At 37.1% G+C, this 17,868-nt stretch overlaps 1 protein-coding gene across 5 annotated transcripts in view; it reads right to left on the reverse strand.

Moving 5' to 3' along the window:
• LOC124153475 (thyroid adenoma-associated protein homolog) overlaps nt 1–17,868 on the reverse strand; it is a 55,914-nt gene that overhangs the window by 15,871 nt on the left and 22,175 nt on the right. For all 5 annotated transcript variants that reach the window (XM_046526657.1, XM_046526659.1, XM_046526658.1 and 2 more), the window contains 6 exons: nt 13,680–13,835; nt 12,769–13,164; nt 12,375–12,568; nt 12,101–12,271; nt 955–1,091; nt 745–875 (listed from right to left, as the gene is read on the reverse strand). In XM_046526657.1, the coding sequence (XP_046382613.1) occupies nt 745–875; nt 955–1,091; nt 12,101–12,271; nt 12,375–12,568; nt 12,769–13,164; nt 13,680–13,835 (1,185 nt within the window). The remainder of the gene's footprint in view (nt 1–744; nt 876–954; nt 1,092–12,100; nt 12,272–12,374; nt 12,569–12,768; nt 13,165–13,679; nt 13,836–17,868) is intronic.

A 17,868-nucleotide genomic window follows, 5' to 3' on the forward strand; every position in this document is an offset into this window, starting at 1 on the left:
TTCATTGCGTGCCGAACAATGATATTTTTTCAAGATAAAATTTGCCAAGGCAGGAAAGCTGTCTACTTATATCCTCTCATCAGAAATGCTTTCATAATTGGATAACATACCGACCTCTAGTTTAAAATATGCAAAAATGCAGGCACAAATGGGAGAAAAACACTAATGAAGAAAATATCACTAAAAAGAAGCCCACTCTGTCAGTAACTCATGATGAGTATAAATTTCAGCATTTGCATTATGAAGTTTTAAGTTTATCAAGACAATTTTATGGTTTTGCAAAGTGTGAGAATGGTCAACAAATTTATAGTGTTGCATATAATCAAAATGTCTGGTTACATGCAACATCACTTCAAATTTTGCCTTTGGAAGCCAGATTTGTGTTAAATAAACAACATTTTCAAATATTATCCCTTAATATAATGTCTCAATGAAATGCATATTCAATGACTTATTCAGAGGAAAAAAATATTTTGTTCATTAAGATAATGAATAAGTAAAGCTTGAATAGCTTTTGCACGTCTTAGAATCTCATTGTAAGCTTTGTGATGAAATTTCAAAAATCTGTATGATAAAATGGTTAACTGGTTAATATTACAGGTCCACGTGAGCAATTCTTCCTCCAACTCCTTCCTATCTTAAATTATGTAATACCATGAATACATATGTATTTCATATTATTTTCACTACCTTAGTTTAAGCTTAATCTTTAATTTTTGGTAGTGGTTTAAAAAAGTGCATTACCTCTTTCACAGTTCTCCAGCTACATAGTAAGACCATCTGAGCAGTAACTGGTGGATTCTGGCCACTAACTTCATTTTTATTGCACAACATATTAGGTACATGCGGCTTACTGGAAATGCTAAGATGAGCAGCTACAATAAACATTTATGAGTTAATTAATTCTGCCATTATTAAATTTGGTAATAAACTTTAAGACAAAAAAAGACTCACCAGGCTCAAAGTCCATGGGCAAGTGTCCTTCTGGGGATGAGCTATTTACAACATGAATCACTGCTTCATTAATTTTGAAACAAAGAGAAATCAGCTCCAATATAAGGGATTTCCAAAGAGGATTTTCAGCCACAGCTCTATTGAAAAATAACATCGAAAACATAAAAAATCAGATAAGGCCACTGCATCACCCAATTTGTATTTTATCACAATAACCCCACTTTAAAACGTCTCATTTAACAATTATCTTCTAGTCAAAGTAGTATTACAAAATAAACTACGAAGTCTCATAGATGAATGGATTTAACACAATACAGAAGGGTGCGACTGATTAAGGGGCACATTACAGCAGAAGACCAAATGATATCCATAGCTTGAGCAATTGATGCCCATAAGATTGTTTCGTAAAATATTCATGCATACATATTTATTTAAAAGTTGTGCCAATGGCCCCAGGAACTCTAGAAGAATACTGGAAAATTCTGTAGTATTATCTGTCTGAGTCTCACCCACCGTTGAAAATGACCAACTGGATAATGCTTGTGGCTTTACTTTGTGGAGCCACGATATTAGTACCTAGGAAAAGGAAATTCAGTTGGCACATTCAATTCTGACACTAATACTCACTGCGGTTTGACACTAATATCATTACAGTACATTCCCGATTATCCGGGCTAATGATGGGGAGAGACGGCGGGAATAAACGGAAAACACGGATAACCCTAACTTTCGCTTAAATGTCTTGCAATGTTCATTATTTACCTAAAACAAACAATATATTATTATTTATGCAGTTATTCTGTTATTTTAGAGATGCTTCTGTTATTTTAGTGCTTCCCGGACTCATTGAGAGTTTTCTTTGCCAGTTTGCAATCTTTTTAGGGGTTATTACAAGGTTGTACTCATTATTAACCCATTTATGCCGAAGGTTTTAAAAATGCGAATTTTACCCTGATTTTTACATATTGTAGGTAAAAATACGTATGAAAACAATATCCGAAAGAATAAACAATGTACCTCTTGCCAATTGTTAATTATGAGGTGTTCCAAAAATGGAACACTAGGCAAATCCACTACTATGACGTACTCATTGATAACATGCAAAAAATTTGATTAAGACTTTTATTAAGTCAATATTAAGAATGATATCCAGGTGAGCACTTAACATGCAAGGATACACTGCAATTTTAACATTAAAAAGTGGCATTTTTGTACCATTGGACACAGTGAGTTTGCTTTCTCTGCTTTACATCATAATGATTCATGCCGTCATGACGTGAGCCAAAGTTACCCTTCATAGATGGTCTCCCTTTCTTACCAGGCTCAGCAGTATGACAATATGCCTCTACATATATAGTGACAGGTCACACGGCAATGAAATTCAAGAAGATTCATTGGCTTCACATCGTTTATTTTATGCAATTGCCAAGCATTTTGTGAAGCCAGCTCAAAGCAGTATAACCGGAGGGTTCGAGTACCATCTCTTTCCACGGATTGATGCTTGACACTTATCAACTTGGTCCACTCCTCTGTTATACTGATTATGCACCTTGATTAAAAATTTTGCTGAGTAACTTGTATCTTTTTTCCTGCTTTTGAGAATAACGACTGACTGTTGCAAAGGATTGACACCGGCACCGGAAGATGCAACAGCCACAACACTGTTATCATTCCATCTACAAACAATATTGCCTTTTCCATCAATTCGGTAATCAAATGTGCCAATATCTTTTTTATTTAGGGTAGCATCAGATAGTAAAGGAGGTTTGTCTATGCGATCTTTTCTTGCTGTGCCTCTTGCTTGGTTGCCCAGTGAGTGAAGTTTATCAAGGAGTAAAATGCTCGTAAAAAAATGTTGTCGAACACAAAATGGTATTTACCAGGATGATGCGCTGGGAGTGCCTCAGTCAATCGCAAAATAACTGAAGCACATACACCATATTATTGGTATTGAGTGCACGGGTTTTTTCCTTGATAAGGCTGAAACCAGCAATGGTAGCCTAGACGCGTTGGACCATACAAGAATTTATACCCTAACTGAATAGGCTTACCCCGAATGAACTGTTTGCACTCATTACGACCGAAATAGGGAATCATGGCCTCATCAAAGCTGAAGTATATTTCATTTGGTACAAATTTCATACAAATGTCATTCAGACGCTCAATTAGAGGTCGCAGCTTGGAAAACTTGTCCACGTGGTTCAAGTTAGAATTGTCAGCAAAATGCAAATTTGAAAATATTGTTTCAAAAAGGTCACGTTTCATTGCACCACTAACTAGAAAATTATGCGAATCTGGTCTTTGCTCCCAAAACATATGTCGTCTCGGAACAGAGACGTAACTACCCAGGGAAATTATTCCCAAAAACCAGATTCAAGTTTCAAGGTTCACTTCAATATCCAGATAGAGTTCTAAATATTCTGCTAGGGTTTTCATTTTCGTGATTTGTTCTTCTGGAACTACCTCCTACTGGCTGGGCAGTCAGATCGCCTTTCTTCCATTTGCGCACAACTTTGGTTACCTTTTTTCTTTGAGCAAGAAGAGGTTGAGGCGAAGCAGAAGCCGATGCACCAAAATTTTCAGTAGTTTCACCATCCGGTGTCAGCAAAAGGTCAGCATTGTCAAAGTTCCCGTCAGAAGAACCATGAATGAGATGAGCAGAAGCGCGCAGCAATGAACCGGGAAGTTTATTAATTGTTCCACATCAAATTGCTTGCTTGATTTAAAATTAAAGTGAATACTTCAGTGCACCTGAATGCATGCATAATAGTAGTGGATTTGCCTAGTGTTCCAAAAATGGAACACTGTTAAATAAAAGCTTATAACTAAAACAAAATATGTTTTTTCAAAATTTTCTTAATTAAGCACTTTAGGTTAACTATTACTGAACATGCCAGGAAAAATTAACAACATTTGGGCTTAATGGAAAATAGTTAATAATATAACATTAGAGATGGTCTCAGAAAAACTGCCTTGAAAAAAAAGACCGATATTTCTAAACACACTGGCTGCGATGGGTTGGCAAAACTGACTAAATCTTTGCGCCCCATAATACAATATATCTTTATAAAGAGGCACAAGAAGAAAAACCGTGGCATATTGGTGTATAATGAGTCGTAGTCATTAAATTAGAATGTCGCGTCAGGTGTTCCAAAAATGGAACACTAGGCATAAATGGGTTAATGCTCCATGTAAGGCTTGTTTTGGAAAGCCACACATGGGTGGCTGTGTGACCACGGATACAGAAAAGTGGTTCACCCGAATGCTTCCAAACCACTGCTCGACGTCGGAAACTACACTGTCAGGCACCATGCCACATAGTCGCGTCTGACAAAAGTTGTCTGGGTTGCAACTGCTGCGGAATGTGAATCTGCGAACAAAGAGCGCGGTCGAGGCTCGAAAAATAGGAACATGGTGCTCCCGTGAATGCAGCTAGTGTGCGATCGCTTCCGTTTTATGAATGGGATTCTAACGGAAATAATAAGCCCGGTGTATCCTAATATTAATGCGGTAATTCTGATGATTTTGAGTCCGATTTTTTTTTTCAAGATCGCGGAAAAATTGAGCGTGAGTGAAAATCAAGCACAGATAATCCGCAACCCGGATAATCAGGAGTCTGCTGTAATTTTATTTATAATGACTTAAGTTTGAAACCATGGTCAGTAATGAGTAGCCAATTTTCAACTTGATATAAAGTGAATTTTATTTTCCTATCACTCACTGGGCGCAAAGCAGCTTAACAGGGAGTAACTATGGCTATACACTCACTGTTTGTAATTTTTATCTAAATATTTTTTAATGATTTTAACACACATTTTCACGCAAATTTATCCTAAACATTTTTACACATTCTAATTATACAAATCACATTATTTTGCATAGAAATATCATCCTCTTTGACAAGTATTATTCTCATTAATATGGGTTAAGGCTGTAATTATTTTTTACAAATGGATTCACCAATGGGAGGTAATTGAGCAAATTTAAAACTCCAAGTTATCCAATGCATAGGATGACATAACATTTGAAATGAATCATAGGGATTAAGAAGAGCATAAAATTATGACTTGCTTTTAAAAAAAGAGCAGACTCCCTATCATCCGGCTGCGGTTTATCCGGGTTGCGAATTATCCGCGCATGATTTTCACTCTCGCTCAATTTTTTCCACGATCTTTTTAAAAAAAGTCAAACGAAAAATCATCGGAATTATGGCACTAATTCTAGGATACACCTGGCTTATTATTTGCATTGGAATCCCCTTCGTAAAACGGAAGTGATCACCTGATAGCTGCATTCACAGGAGCACCGTGTTCCTGTTTTCCAAGCCTCGCAGTGCACAACCGCGGTCCTTGATCACGGATACAAGTCACACAGCAGTTGCAACCCGGCAACGTGTGCGAGATGCGACTACGTGGCATGGTGCCTGACAGTGTACCAGTGACAGTTTCCAACGTCGAGCAGTGGTTTTGAAGCATTCGTGCAAACCACTTTTCTGTATCCATGATCACACAGCCACGGATGTGTGGTTTTTGAAACCAGGCCTTACATGGAGCATTAACCCTTTCAATGCGTAACATTTTCTCAGAGTTGTTTCACATTGGCGGAGAATTTTTTTTCACTGCATTCACTTTGTTTTTCGAAAATATGAAAACAATTTCAATAAAAAAGGATTTTTATATTCATTTCACTATTTATTAAACAATTTGTTAATGGCATCACAGTGATGCCATCCGCACCCATGTGATAAATGCTCCGGATTTTATGCAACCCGTTATACAAACATTAGGAATCACGGATAACATATTTTTACGTAGCAACTAAGAAGCTTGAAATAATTTCTGAAATGATGGCGGGATTGAATTATAAAATGAGATAAATATTTTTTCAGATCCATGCATCAAATTTTGAGTAAATGGAAGTTTTTGAATTTTAATTTTCACATTCCTAAATTTTTAAATTTATGGTAACTTAGATTTGCATGCAAACATATGAAAGTTATTTTATCTTTTTGATACATATTTTCTTTTGCGTTAATGCTGCAAAAATTAACTAATAATTGTGAAATTCTTTGAAAAAAGGGTTCAAACACAGCCCTGGAACTTCTGCACATCATACACCACCAGAGGTATACTGATTCGCCACTTTTTAGTCGTTCTTAGAACGTGAGGAGGATTATTTCTTCTGTTTGTCCTTAGATTTTCAGTGGTGTGTCTTTTTTGAGTAACTCAATAGATATTTGAACAGATAATTATAATTTTCCATGTATAAACTCAGTAGGGTAGCCACGGGAGGGGGGGTTATGGGTTACAAACCTCGTTGAGGCGCCAAAAACGGGTAAAATGGTCCCCATACCATCCGAAAGGGCCCCAAAATCTCCATCAGAAACCCCCCATTTCAAAATCGTAGCTACGCGACTGTATAAACTGTGCCCACAGAGGAGAAATCCAAAGATTAATTTTCACACGACTTTGCATGTCCCCTGCCTCCAACATCACGATCCTTCGCCCCAGTGTAAATTATAGCTTTTTGCACGAGGCCATTAGGCTCAGAAAGCATATATAATTTCATTCCGTGTTTGTGACGCCAAAGCAACATGCACTCGTGAAGCAGAGTTCTTTACCCGGATAGTATATTTCTTTCATTCTTTGAGTGAATGAATTCAAAAGGGGTCGAATTTTATGCAAGGGGTCTCATGGTATCGGATCATCTATTCCAGGGTTCTTGCCAAAATGCATGCAACGGAAAATTAGTAGAAATCGGTCTCTGGAAAAAGTGCTGTGAAGGCAAGAAAAATCTACGATATTTTCGTACCTTTTCCAATAATCTTGAATGGATGGCCATCTTACAATACTTCATACAATAATACATTTGGTATATTAGACCAAAAATGTCTCCCATTCCCCAGAAGTAAGATTCCTATGCTCGGTTATCCTTGAAGAACTGAATGTTGAGACGCATTGGCAATATGGATTAAAGCCATTCAGACGAGAATATTTCCTCCAGCTCCCACATACTTGCATCCTCAACGTAAACCTCAGTTAACACCTATAAAATATACTACAATAAAATACATTACACCTACAAAATACACAAGACTGATGAGGTAGCTCTTTTGCAGCTAGAGAGAGATGTAAGCGTTATCATTTAGAACCGACGTACAAGAAATATCTAAACGTGTATGTTTCAGACAAAAGGATAACGTATAATAATCCAAAAATAATTGTTTCTTTGCGCATAGAAAATTTTGCTGACTTCCTTTTCTGATTATAATAGCTCTATTTGGTCGAAGTAAAATATGTAAATTGCTTCAAAATTAAAAACAAAACCTTCGCTGAGAAGACCAAATGCAGTGTTCCATGTGTACACTTGAGTAAATTGTGCGAGAGATAGTTTTATGGCGAGGAGATATTCTAAGCCTAGTTCACTAAAGGCATAAACGGTCCTTGGGGTTTGAAAATAAGAATAAAATTAAAAATAAAGGTTTCTCCCACATTCCACGTAAGTGGCTAAATATGTGTAAAATACTGAAATGCCCAATATAAATAGGCCATGTGGAAATATTAGAAAAAATAAAATCTCTATAGAGGAGTGAAAATGCACGCAATCGAAAAATATCCGAAGAAGAGACTGTACTAATGGCGAGAGTCGCAAAAACTGGGAAGGAAGAGCTGACCTTCTCCACGACATGCACACAACAGAATACTTGCATGCATTTCTAATAAGAATGGCAAAAATACTTCTAAAAATAGAGATAACATGCGACACAGAGTGACTTGTAGTCTATTCTGTGGTGACGTAAAACGACTCTTTTATTTGAGCCCCGAAATTCGATCTTTTTTTCCCCAAGGATTTCCCCAATTCTAATTTCTCATTCAAAATGAAAAAAATATACCTAAAATTTTTCCTAGATCCTTTATTATGTCCCGTAAATAACGAATTGGTGGTCGTAATTATTCCCACCTAGTAACTTTAACAAACTCATATGAAATAAATGAGAAAAAGTCGAAAAAATCTATTTCTTTTCCCGTAACCAATATAATCAAACCCCTATTGAAAGGATCGTTCAGAAAATGAGTTGCAAATATATTATGGAAGAATGTTATGAGTTATAATGGCATTATGTAAATATTAAGTTTAAACATCAGCAAAAACAGCAACAGATGATTCAACTGTGTTTAGCGAGTGTATAGTAACTGTATTTTGAAATAAGAAAATATTTTTCGTCGATGAGATGGCAGAAGATTATGACTAAATATTGTTTACAAAAATTTTAATAGGACTAAAACGAGAATAATAATCATCAAATGTGGCAACATTTAGTACAAATGTTCAGAAGAGTAAAGAAAATATCACATTTAAATTTTTTTGTAATAGTGAAAAATCTTACAAATTAAAAAGTACTCCATAAATGTAAAAAAAAGTTCTCAAAAATATAAACTATTTTTCAAAAACGGAAGGCATATCCAGGTAGTCTAATCCAGTGCGTGTGCGGGAAACAATCATGAGAGTAGAAAAAACAGAGCGGAGGAGCTTAAGGAGCGATTGAAGGACATAGGTCGGCGTGGCATCAATGTGATGCCACCCGCCCATTGGCAGGACCTATGCTGGGCATCAATGCAATGCCATCCGCACTCAAAGGGTTAATAATACGAGTACAACCATGTTATCGCCGCTAAAAAGATCGCGAACTGGCGAAGAAAACTCTCAATGAATCCGGGAAGCACTCTTAAATAACAGAATAACTGCATTTATAATAATATATTGTTTGTTTTAAGTAAATTATGAACATTATAAGACATTTAAGAGAAAGTTTGAATTATCCGTGTTTTCCGATTATTCATGCCATCTCTCCCCATCATTACCCCGGATAATTGGGAGTGTACTGTATTATATTACTGATAACAATATGTACATGTTAGGGGAAAATCATGGAGTAAGGTTGGATGATGGTAGAGAGAGAAATTAACCAGCTTATTACAGATTTATTGAAATATTATTATGCACCAAAAATATGAGCAAATGACACATTCAAGTATGTCACTGAATGAGAATACAGTAAACTCTTGATTTTACGAAGCAGGATTTTACGAAGTTTTCGATTATACGAAGTGATATTGCGGTCCCGGTGAAAAGCCTATGCTAAATACATGGCGCTATTCGATTATACGAAGTTTCGATTATACGAAATTTTTTGAATTTACGAACCTCGGCTCGGTCCCTAGGAGCAAATGGCATTCGTTTATACGAACTACGGCGAAAAATTTGTCAACAAAACTAGTTACGCCGGCGTAAGTAGCTAAAAAATCAGCGCTTCCAACTGTGGTCCATCAAAAGTGCGAAATCGTAAATGATAATGCAACTTTGGAGAGAAATGGGTCGCCAAAAATCTCACTGTGGGAATTAAGGGGGAGTAGGAGTTCAGTTAAAATATCGCGGCTGACATTATGCCCCTATTTACGTGCCTGTTCGTAAACATAGAATCGACAATAATTCGTAGTTTAACATGTCAGGAAGGTCGCGCGGAGTATTTCGTACACCCCTAATTAACCCTTTGCACTGCTGTGAACGTACTTCGAAGACTACTTGACTACTTTTCGCCGAAGCACTTCGAAGGGTCCCTAATCCGGGACCCTTTCCTCGACGAGCTCACCCTCGCTGGCCCCTGAAACTGGGCTATTTTTTAATGCGTTACCTGACGCAACCCTGGGTTTCAAAGGGCAAAGGTGCCATGGGGGGAAAAAGAGTAAAGTGCGTGTTACTGTGGGGCTGTGCGTCAACCAAACGGGCACGGACAAAATAAGCCCGTTGTCATTGGGATATTTGAAAGGCCACGGTGCTTAAAACATGTAAAATTGGAAGCCCTCCCCGTTTTTTACCATGCAAATAAAAACAGCAGGATGACCCGAGAAATTTTCCAGCAAACGGTTATACGTCTACAGAGAAAAATTGCTGGAGAGAACAGCAAAATTGTTTCAATAATGGATAATGCCACCGTTCATAAATACGTGGAAGATCTAAAATTGGCTAATGCTCGAGTCCTCTTTTTACCCCCGAACTCGACTAGCAAGTCCCAGCCCTTGGACCAAGGCATTATCCAGGATTTTAAAGTCCTATACCGGAAGAAGCTTGAGCGGTATTGCTTGCGATGGATCGGTATGTATACATTCATCTATTTTGCTCATGTGCGTTTGGATATCGATTTAGATATTTTTATTCATAATTATCATTCTTTCAAATCTATTTGCTACTTTTATAAATGGGAACAGAAATTAATAACATCCCGAAATGGACGTTGATACATGCAATCCGCGCCATAATATCTTTTCGTGTATATATTGGCCTTTGTGAATGAACAACTTAAATATCTTAAGTACTGGGCTCTATTTACCGCCAATTTATATTTCAGGCTTCTCGTAATGAAGACGCACTTCCAAGTCTAACCATGAACTTTCTTCTCACGCGCTTCCCCGTTCTCCCATGCTGGGGTTCTGTCTTTTCAAAGCCGTCCCTTCCCTCCTGCCGCCTTTGGCTGATCTTGCTGACACCCACCTTAAGCATCCCAAACCCCTCCTTCCCCAGCATTTCCCATTCACTCCATCCCTAAGGAGACTGAGCTTGTGTGCGTCGCAAAAAAATACGGCCCCCAAAAGTAGACTGAGGCAGAGCTGAAGGCCATTTCCCCACCCTTCTTTGTCCTGCCTCCTTCACCAGTCCTTGTGCTGACCACACTTCTTCCCTCAGGCAATCCCCATCCCACTCTTATTCACCCCACCCACTGGGAACGTTCCCCGATTGTGGAGAAGGGCATGGTTCATCTTTACCTGCAACGGGGGAAAGTTATTAACCGGAGAGAGGCGGAAGAAGTATCTTCCACTATCGGGAAAATGGTGCCGCGCTTATAATTGTCTCTCTTCTTCTCAGCTGACTTTTCAATTGAAATTAATTTCTTTGCTCTTTCCACACTATATTTATTTACGATTATGGCGCGACTATTTTTTAGTGCTAAAACTAAGAAAATCTTTTCTCTATGTCAATGATCCTTCGCCTAACTTTCAATACGGCGGAGAAAGGAACACGAAAACTAAATGAGGTGACGGTACAGGTTTTTGCGTGTCATTTTTTGGGAATTTACGCTAGCGAACCAATAGGTACTTAACCACGTTGAGAAATGATAAAACGTCTCTTGTAGGAAAACAATCAATGTGGATAATAACGTTTCTATCTATATTTCTCCGATACTGTAAGATGTTTCTCCTGTCGTTTTCCGGTTGGAACCTTGCTCCTGTCGGCATAAAAGGAGAGAAACATACTATATGAACAGGTCACCTCACACCCGGTATGAAGAATACAGTCCTGATGAAGAATTAAGTCTTTTATGGCAACGTCTGCGAAGATGATGGAACACAGTAGTCGGACGGAGAACTCTAACAGAATTTACTTCAAATATTCGCCAGAAGATAATCACATCCTACGTTATTTATGATCGTAATTGAATCTCAGTGAAAATAGAGCACATTCTGCTGAAAATACGAAGTAACTCGAAATATTAACTTACGAAGGTTATTTTGGAAACGGACTAAGACCCTTGTTTTTCTTTTTTTTCTCGTCACTGAGCGATAGAGGGCGACATAAATGGCGGTTAGGCCGGCTGCCGCTAAAATTCCGTGGGTGTCAGAAACAAATATCTATCTTTTGCATACTTAATAGTAGCTATTGGCTCCTAACCACAAATTTATTACTGTTAATTCTTATAATAAACATTGCAATTCATTATTTGATTACGTTTTCTAAACTGGTTGGGAATTTCTTTAGCGATCGTTGATGTTGAAGTATGAACAAGAAATGGGAATTTTATGGTGGTATAATTATTTAACGATTTTTCACATCATAAATCGATAGCAAAAAGCCTTTTCTATGAATTATACCGAGAATAACCACCGAAAACATTTAAATAAGACCACTAAAGACAAAAAACGGCGGAAGAAACAAAAGCGAACATTTTTTCGTGACTTATGAAAAAGGTTTGAATTTACGAAACTCAATTTTACGAAGTGACAATTTTCCGGTCCCACTGACTTCGTAAAATCAAGAGTTTACTGTATAACTAAAGTTTCTGAAGGATAAGAAATCAGAGTGCTACACTTACTTCCAATCTAATATCTTCAGCAAATAACGTATTGAAAATAAAGTCCCATAGATAGGTCCACTTCCAGCTGCTAGCAGCAGATTCTCAGCTGCAACGGCATATTCTCTTTTAAGCTGCTCAAATAAAATCCAAATCATGCAAAATATATTCCTTTGGTGGAAATTAGACTCTCTGAAATTCAGAATAACGTAAATTACATATTAATCCCATTATGACTTTACTGCCCAGGAAGCTATCCAACGTACTTAGCAATAAGTAAAGCTATCCAACGTACTTCCCAATCACGCTGAAATCAGGAGAGTATTCAGGAGATACAATGCTGATAGCTTTATCAGTAAGAAGAGTTTCCGCTTCCGGAAGTGATGCAACAAACTTAAGAAGATATGCCGCAGTTATGCAGTCAGGAGGCTTCACACTTGATGCCAACTTCAGTCCTACGCTTAAGTGCTCATTAATCCATGACCGATCCTGACAAATGAACCAAGCATTTCAATCCTCTTCGAGAAATGATACAAATAAAATAAATTCACAATGAGAAAAGTTTCCGAAAAAGGAATTTTCAAAGTCACTCTTGAGTGAGAAAAATTGTTGAAATTTAATATATAAAGAAAAGTGATACCAAGAATTACCTCTAAAATAGGAGCAAATTGGCATCAGATTTTACAAACCTTGAAACTGAGGTTTTCCGCTGGAAATTTTGTCAGCAGACTGAAAGCCAGGTTTTTGCTGCTCTCAAAGCTGTCTTTGAATGAAATTAGAAGTAGATTTGCAAAATCTTCATTCCCTTTCAATGAAAAAAGTTTAATCTCACCATCCTCCACTGATTGATTACTTGAAGTGGAAAAAATACCATCTAATAATACTAAAATTTCCAATGCTGAGGCTCTCCTGGTAGCATTAGCTCCCGGGAATAGGCACTTAAAGCAGAAATTGTAGAGCCAATCCAAAAATTTAGAGTATTCTTGTAGGATTTTCCTTGCCTCAGCAACCTGCGTTTCATTTACATTTTTGCTATTTATAATTTTCACAAAAGGGTAAGCACTCTCTCTAATTCTTGTTAGGACCTGAAAAACATCAAATTGGGTTAGGTTCATAACATAGGAGGCAAATAAATACACTATGCATGTCTTATCATGAAGCCCCATTCTGAGGCTCTCTGGTACCTTTAGCTTCAGGGAATAGTCTTTTGTAAATTGTGATTGGTGCAATTTTTTACTTTCATTGTATCAGTAATAGATGGTGATTAAGTGTAACCCACATCACAAAATACTAGTTCATTATTTGACTGTTACTTCCTCACTAAGATCAATAAGAGCACTGTATGCGAGCAAAAAAACATTGTGCACGTAATTTTGGCGATTCCAAGTTTTCAAATTCAACAGTGCAAGAGAGATTTGACTAAGCAACTTGCCCAAAAAGTCATATTGCTTGTGTTGTGGTTTAATTATTTCACACAACAGAAAATTTCAGAGGAAATTCAATACTTTCCTGATACATATTTCAAGTGAAAATAAAACTACCTGAGATTTCCCAGTCTTCCCAGTTGTCCAAAGAGCAGAACACCCTGTATAATACGAACCTTCTTTTGAAGCATTAAATTCTTCTGCTTGAGAGATGGTCCATCACAATTGATATTGTACCACAAGAAGCATTTTACTAATTCTAGCTCTTTGACATCAAATCTCTGAGTGGTTTTATTAGATTCAACAATAAGGGATAAAGCATCTAGTCGAACCTGAAAAACAGGAAAATTATTTCAAATGAAGGTTGTTTTCCATAAAATGAAGATGCATATATTCTTCACTTTTTCCCTAAAAAAAAAAAAAAAAATGAATGCATTGAGCTGAAAGTTTGATTTTTGTATTATATTTCATGCAATATAAAAGCAAGCATATTATATAAGCATATTATTATATTCCGTAAAGCGCGGAAGGTTAGAGAAATAAGGATGAAAAGTATTTGTGAAGACGTGCAAAACAATCTTAAGCACAGAAAAGTAGAGGCCGCCTATAGGATAGTGAGGAACCACATTAAGGAAAGGGGCGTAAGATGTAATACCCTTAGGGACAAAAACGGAGAACTAATGATTGAAAACGAAGAAAAAGGGAAGAGATGGAAGGAATACCTGGAAGATTTGTACAATGGAAAAAGCCTCAGAAGGAATGCTATCGAAAACCAGAGGGAAGTGGATGCCGATGACATGGGAGCCCCAATTTTAAGATCGGAATTTGATGCGGCTGTAAGAGACCTCAGGATAAATAAAGCGTCTGGCATTGATGACATTCCTGCAGAACTAATTAAAAATTCAGGAGAGGGGACGTTGAACCAGCTATACAAAATCATTAGTGAAATGTATTCGACAGGTGAGATACCAGAGGACTTTGAGAGGAACATTATAATCCCTATCCCTAAGAAGAAAAGAGTGGAGAACTGCGAAGATTTTAGGACCATTAGCCTGACTACATATGCGTCGAAGATACTGACAAGGATCATCTATAGAAGAATAGAACGAAAAGCAGAAGAGTACTTGGATGAGAACCAATTTGGATTCAGAAAAAACAAAGGCACACGGGAAGCAATATTGGCCCTAAGACTGCTCTTAGAGAAGAGAATGGAGAAGAACCAGCCAACATTCGTTGGGTTTGTGGACTTAGAGAAAGCATTTGACAACGTGGATTGGAGCACAATGCTTGGAATCCTAAAGGAAATCGGGGTTCTTTATAATGACAGAAGAATCATCCACAGTTCATACAAAAACCAAGTAGCGGTGATAAAATCAGGGCCCAGCTGTGAAGAAGCAAGAATTAAGAAAGGAGTGCGACAAGGCTGTACATTGTCACCCATAATTTTCAACGTTTACATTGAGAAAGCCATTAATGAAATCAAAGAGATGGCATTGGGAGTGAATATTCATGGAGAAAAAATTAGCATGCTAAGATTTGCCAATGACATAGCCGTTATAGCAGAAACAGAGACGGATTTGAAAAATATTCTGGTTAATATGGGTAGGGTAATGGGTAGATATCAACTGAAAATAAGCACAAAGAAAACCAAGATCTTAGTATGCAGCAGAAGAGAAGAAGTCAAGACTAACATTAAAATAGGGAAGCAAAAACTGATAGAGGTGGATGAATTCTGTTATTTGGGAAGCAAGATAACTAGTGACGGGAGAAGTAAGAAAGAAATTATCAGCAGAATAGCCCAGGCGAAGAGAGCATTCCACCAAAAGAGAGACCTGCTTACAGCAGGAAACTTAAGTATGGAAGTAAAGAAACAATTTATAAGAACCTACATCTCGAGTATGCTCCTATACGGAAGTGAGGCATGGACAATGACCGCAGCGGAGAAAGCAAGGATAGAGGCCTTCGAAATGTGGTGCTACAGAAGAATGATGAAAATCAAATGGATCAACAGAGTTAGTAACAAAGAAGTCCTAAGAAGAGTAGGAGAGAAGAGAAGCCTCATGAAAACCTTAATAAGAAGACGGAACAACCTTATAGGCCACATCCTGAGACATGATGGCCTGATGAAGACAATCGTCGAAGGACAAGTGGAAGGTAAGAATGGAAAAGGAAGACCTCGAACAAAATATATGGAACAAGTGAAGAGAGATGTGAAAGAGAAGAAATACGTAGGTGTGAAAAGATTAGCTGATAGGAGAATAGAGTGGAGAGCTGCGTCAAACCAATCCTAGGATTGTTGACCAATGATGATGATGATTATATAAGCTATAGATATTTGATAAGTAGTAAGATCGCAAATCATGACGAAAGATCTCAAGATTTTGTGATGATAACATACATTTGTAAAAGAGTTTTTGCATAAATAAGGATGCATATACTAAATCAAAATGGGCATGAAATGATAACAGAATATGGAGTGGGCTTAACAGGCATTCAGACCCCATTGGAGTCCCATTTGCACTATGTACAATACTGATCACAAAATTCTCTCTCAAAATTTATGACTTCCTAATGTAACATGACACCCAGAATGTCAATCCAAAAAAAAATAACAAAAAAAATCGGTAGGTTTCCATGGAGTTTTTAACACACTGGATCCTAACGCCATCTATAGATGACATGCTGGACTCGGCCCAGATCTGAGCATTGTCTATAAATGACGGCCAACTTCCCTCGGTATCCTCAACCTTGAAAGCTCCATTCTTCCCTTTGCCTTTGCTTAGCGGCCTCAGGTCTTCACTGACGTCAGAAGTAGATTATCAGGCATCTAAAGTTCGTGTTGGTTCAGGTTTCAAGCTTTCCTCTGTCAAAGAAAGTTCGTGCACCTTTTTACGAGTGCAAATTTTCACTTGATTGTGGTGTTAGTGATGTAAATAATTTCTCTACTCTCTATTTTCAATATTTCTACACTAATTCATTGCTGATCATTCTCTACTTCAATAGGCTAAAATTTACCGATGATTTAATTTAATTTTTTTTTTTTTTTTTTTTGAGCTCCAGAAACTTGGAAAGGCATTCTTTGATATAAGTAAGTTCTGTTACGTTGAGTCTCAAACTTTTTACTCTAATACTTTTTTATTGTTTACAAAGAACTTTTATTTTGATTAATTAAATATAAAACAAACTTTTAACTCGTAATCTTGTGCAATTAAAATTCAGGATAGTTTAATTTTAGAATGAAGTGCTCCACCCATCGCGGCAATCTTTCAGCTGCAGAGGAGGAAGGGCATCCTCAGCATGCTTCGGTAATACTTTTAGATGGAACAGATAATAGACAAATATTTAATCATGTAGAGCATATTAAATCGGAACAGGATCGCTAGGATTGACATTTCCTGCAGAAAGCTTACTTTGCAAGATGGCTGGAAATCTATCTCGTCATGTAATAGATTGATGGGGGCATTGACCGTACCAACCATGGTATACTCTCCCTGTGATCTCAAAACAAATGGATAATCAGTTCAGGAGGTTAGGGATTCATGTAGTTAATATCCTAATGCTTTTTAATTCCAATGTCCAGGATCAGAAGCCTGGCACACAAAAACTGAGCTTGAACTCATTCAGGTTGTATTTAAAAGACACCTTTGCCAAAGGCCAAACAAGAAGAAATTAGCCTCTTTCACGGGCTCCTTCCTTATTATCAATCCTGAAAAATTTTGAAAAGAGGAATAAGAGCAGGTCCAAAAACAACGCAGACATTGTTCAAAGATTGGAGATAAGACCCTTGTCACCACCTTCTGCTCCAATTGTCCTGAAGGCCATGGCCTCAGCTTGGATCCTTGCTTCCAAGATCCCTCTCCACTGCCATCGTAACATTGTAAACATTTAAATTATTTAATACATGGAAAATAATTAAGAATCCACTGTTGACACATATTGTATATGATTTCATATTTCAATTTCATGTAGTTAATGATTTGATATATTCATATAGTAAATTATTATTGTAATTGAATTTCTAAGTCATGACGTTGTAAATTATGTAATAAAAGTATTGAAAATATCTATTATACATACTTGTTTTGTAACATAAGTAAATTCAGATTGAATATTCTGTAAAATGTTTGGCTGAATTTTTTCCCTAGCTACACTCTCACCGAGTGATTTACTTTCCCAATGTGCTAAATAACATTAAGAAACTAGGTCATAAAGTAGTGACTGCATTTCTGTTCTATTTTAGATATTATTAAACATATTATTTCAATGTTTTTGTTAAACGGTGTACACTTTGTAGCCATGCAATCCTTAATGGAAGAGGAAATTCCCCTTGCTGGATAGAATTTGGAAGGTGTTGGGGTTTGATGG

Source organism: Ischnura elegans, chromosome 2 (assembly GCF_921293095.1).
Source record: "Ischnura elegans chromosome 2, ioIscEleg1.1, whole genome shotgun sequence".
Lineage (NCBI taxonomy): Eukaryota > Metazoa > Arthropoda > Insecta > Odonata > Coenagrionidae > Ischnura > Ischnura elegans.